This window comes from Etheostoma spectabile, chromosome 6 (genome assembly GCF_008692095.1).
Source record: "Etheostoma spectabile isolate EspeVRDwgs_2016 chromosome 6, UIUC_Espe_1.0, whole genome shotgun sequence".
Lineage (NCBI taxonomy): Eukaryota > Metazoa > Chordata > Actinopteri > Perciformes > Percidae > Etheostoma > Etheostoma spectabile.
In genome coordinates, this window is record NC_045738.1 from 23,691,337 (window position 1) to 23,693,104 (window position 1,768).

The 1,768-nt window shown below is 45.2% G+C and overlaps 1 protein-coding gene across 4 annotated transcripts in view; it reads left to right on the forward strand.

The window, feature by feature from the left end:
- The window catches only part of LOC116690692 (furin-like protease kpc-1), a 298,529-nt gene that overhangs the window by 286,688 nt on the left and 10,073 nt on the right, over nt 1-1,768 (forward strand). For all 4 annotated transcript variants that reach the window (XM_032517860.1, XM_032517859.1, XM_032517857.1 and 1 more), the window contains exon 18: nt 493-662. In XM_032517860.1, the coding sequence (XP_032373751.1) occupies nt 493-662 (170 nt within the window). The remainder of the gene's footprint in view (nt 1-492; nt 663-1,768) is intronic.

Consider the following 1,768-nt stretch of genomic DNA (forward strand, 5'->3'; position numbering starts at 1 on the left):
ACCCTCTGGTTGGTAACTCTCTACAAACTGAGCTGCTAGTAGCAGATATGTGGTTTGCATTAGCAAAGTATTCAGTCATAAGACTTTCTTACTATAACTATACAGCTCTGATACAGCTTTAGAGTTGACAGTGAGAATATCAGTGACATTAAACTGCAAAAAAATATGCGTCCACCAGGCAATTTTAAAAAATCTACGATATAGAGGCTAAATCATTGAATGTATAGGCATTGAACAGCTTCTTCTGATCATAAATAGTGTAAAACTGCCAACAAATTCGAGAATTTTACATCAAGAAAAGGGACCCTGAAAGACTTGTGTCTGTTCTTTTGTTTGAAATGATTTATTACACCAGCTTAGTAAATGAATTTGGCAATATTTCAAACATTTATGCAAAATTGACTTGACATTTGGATGGAAACGTAGCTATTGAGGCAAACAGTGCTTTAACAGTAGTTCAATGCTTTCTTTCTTCTTGTAATTTTGCTTCAGAGGGACCCCTGCAGAGCATTGTGTCCATGGGCTCGCGTCACCCCGTCCCTCACAGAGGGGAGTACCACAGGGACCGTTACCAACCTCTGGACCTGATTCAATGGGTCTACCAAATGGAGAGAGACAGGAAGGTGCAGGCTGCTGATATCACTGTTCCAGCCAGACACAAGGTACAGTACTGTACACAGAGCAGGAACACACGTTTCACACATATCACACAGTGTGATTTACTGTTCCAATAAATCACTGGTGCCGCCTAATTTCCTATGGATTTCAATTTCCCCCTGGGTATATCTGCATTGATCAACTTCAGGTGTAAGGATGTGCCAGGCGTCGCTCACTGTGACACTGAAGAATGGCTCGCAGATCTCTGCCATGTGTGTGTGTGTGTGTGTGTGTAGAGGTACGACGGTGGGATTTTTGTGCAAATGCAGCCTTTCTGTTCTACGCTGTCGTCACCGCCGTGTCTTTAGGATACAGATTCTTCAGTCTGAGTAATAACATCTGAAGATGTCAGAATCAAACAGACAGAGACAGCTGAATGGGGGACTTGAGATATTGTTATTCTGATCATATCTGCTCGTGCACTGAGTCTAGGCCTGATTATGAGGAACAATCAAATATCGTTCTGGCTTCACCAACTGTTGTTACTGCAGTAGCGAGCAGGGTATAACTCCCCGTTGAAATTAGAGGACATTTTGTGGTCTACTGAATCACCTGTGAGCACAGTGTCTGAACGTAAACAAATATAATTTCCTTTCAGACTGATAATGCATCCTCTCACAAGCCTTCTATCTGTGTCCTTTACACTGCATTATGAGGCCAATTACAGCTCTGACAAAAGTGTCCCGCTGGACACAACAGGTAGCTCTGTTTGTGTGCATGTTGCTGCCTGACATGTCCTTGCAGGGGGGACACGGCCCCCGGGCCTGTAGATGACTTTTGAGCCGGTCTTAGGAGGCAACGACGAGGGCCGACAACGTCTTTACCCCGACTTCCTCCCCTAGAGGCAGATCGGAATGGGTCGTGGAGGCAAGGAGGAGAAATAAATTGGAGAAAGGATAAATCGATGCTTGGCGGAGAGGCAAACAGACCTTCCAACCCCCGGCCCAGACACACACACACACACACACACACACACACACACACGTACCTACGGCGGGGCTTTTTCTCCTTGGGCTGTATTGGATTGGTATGCAGAGCCGAGAAGAGAGGCGCTCAGAAAAAGACTTGGCCTACAAATGATGTCCTTTGTTTGATCCACTAGGTTGGGGGG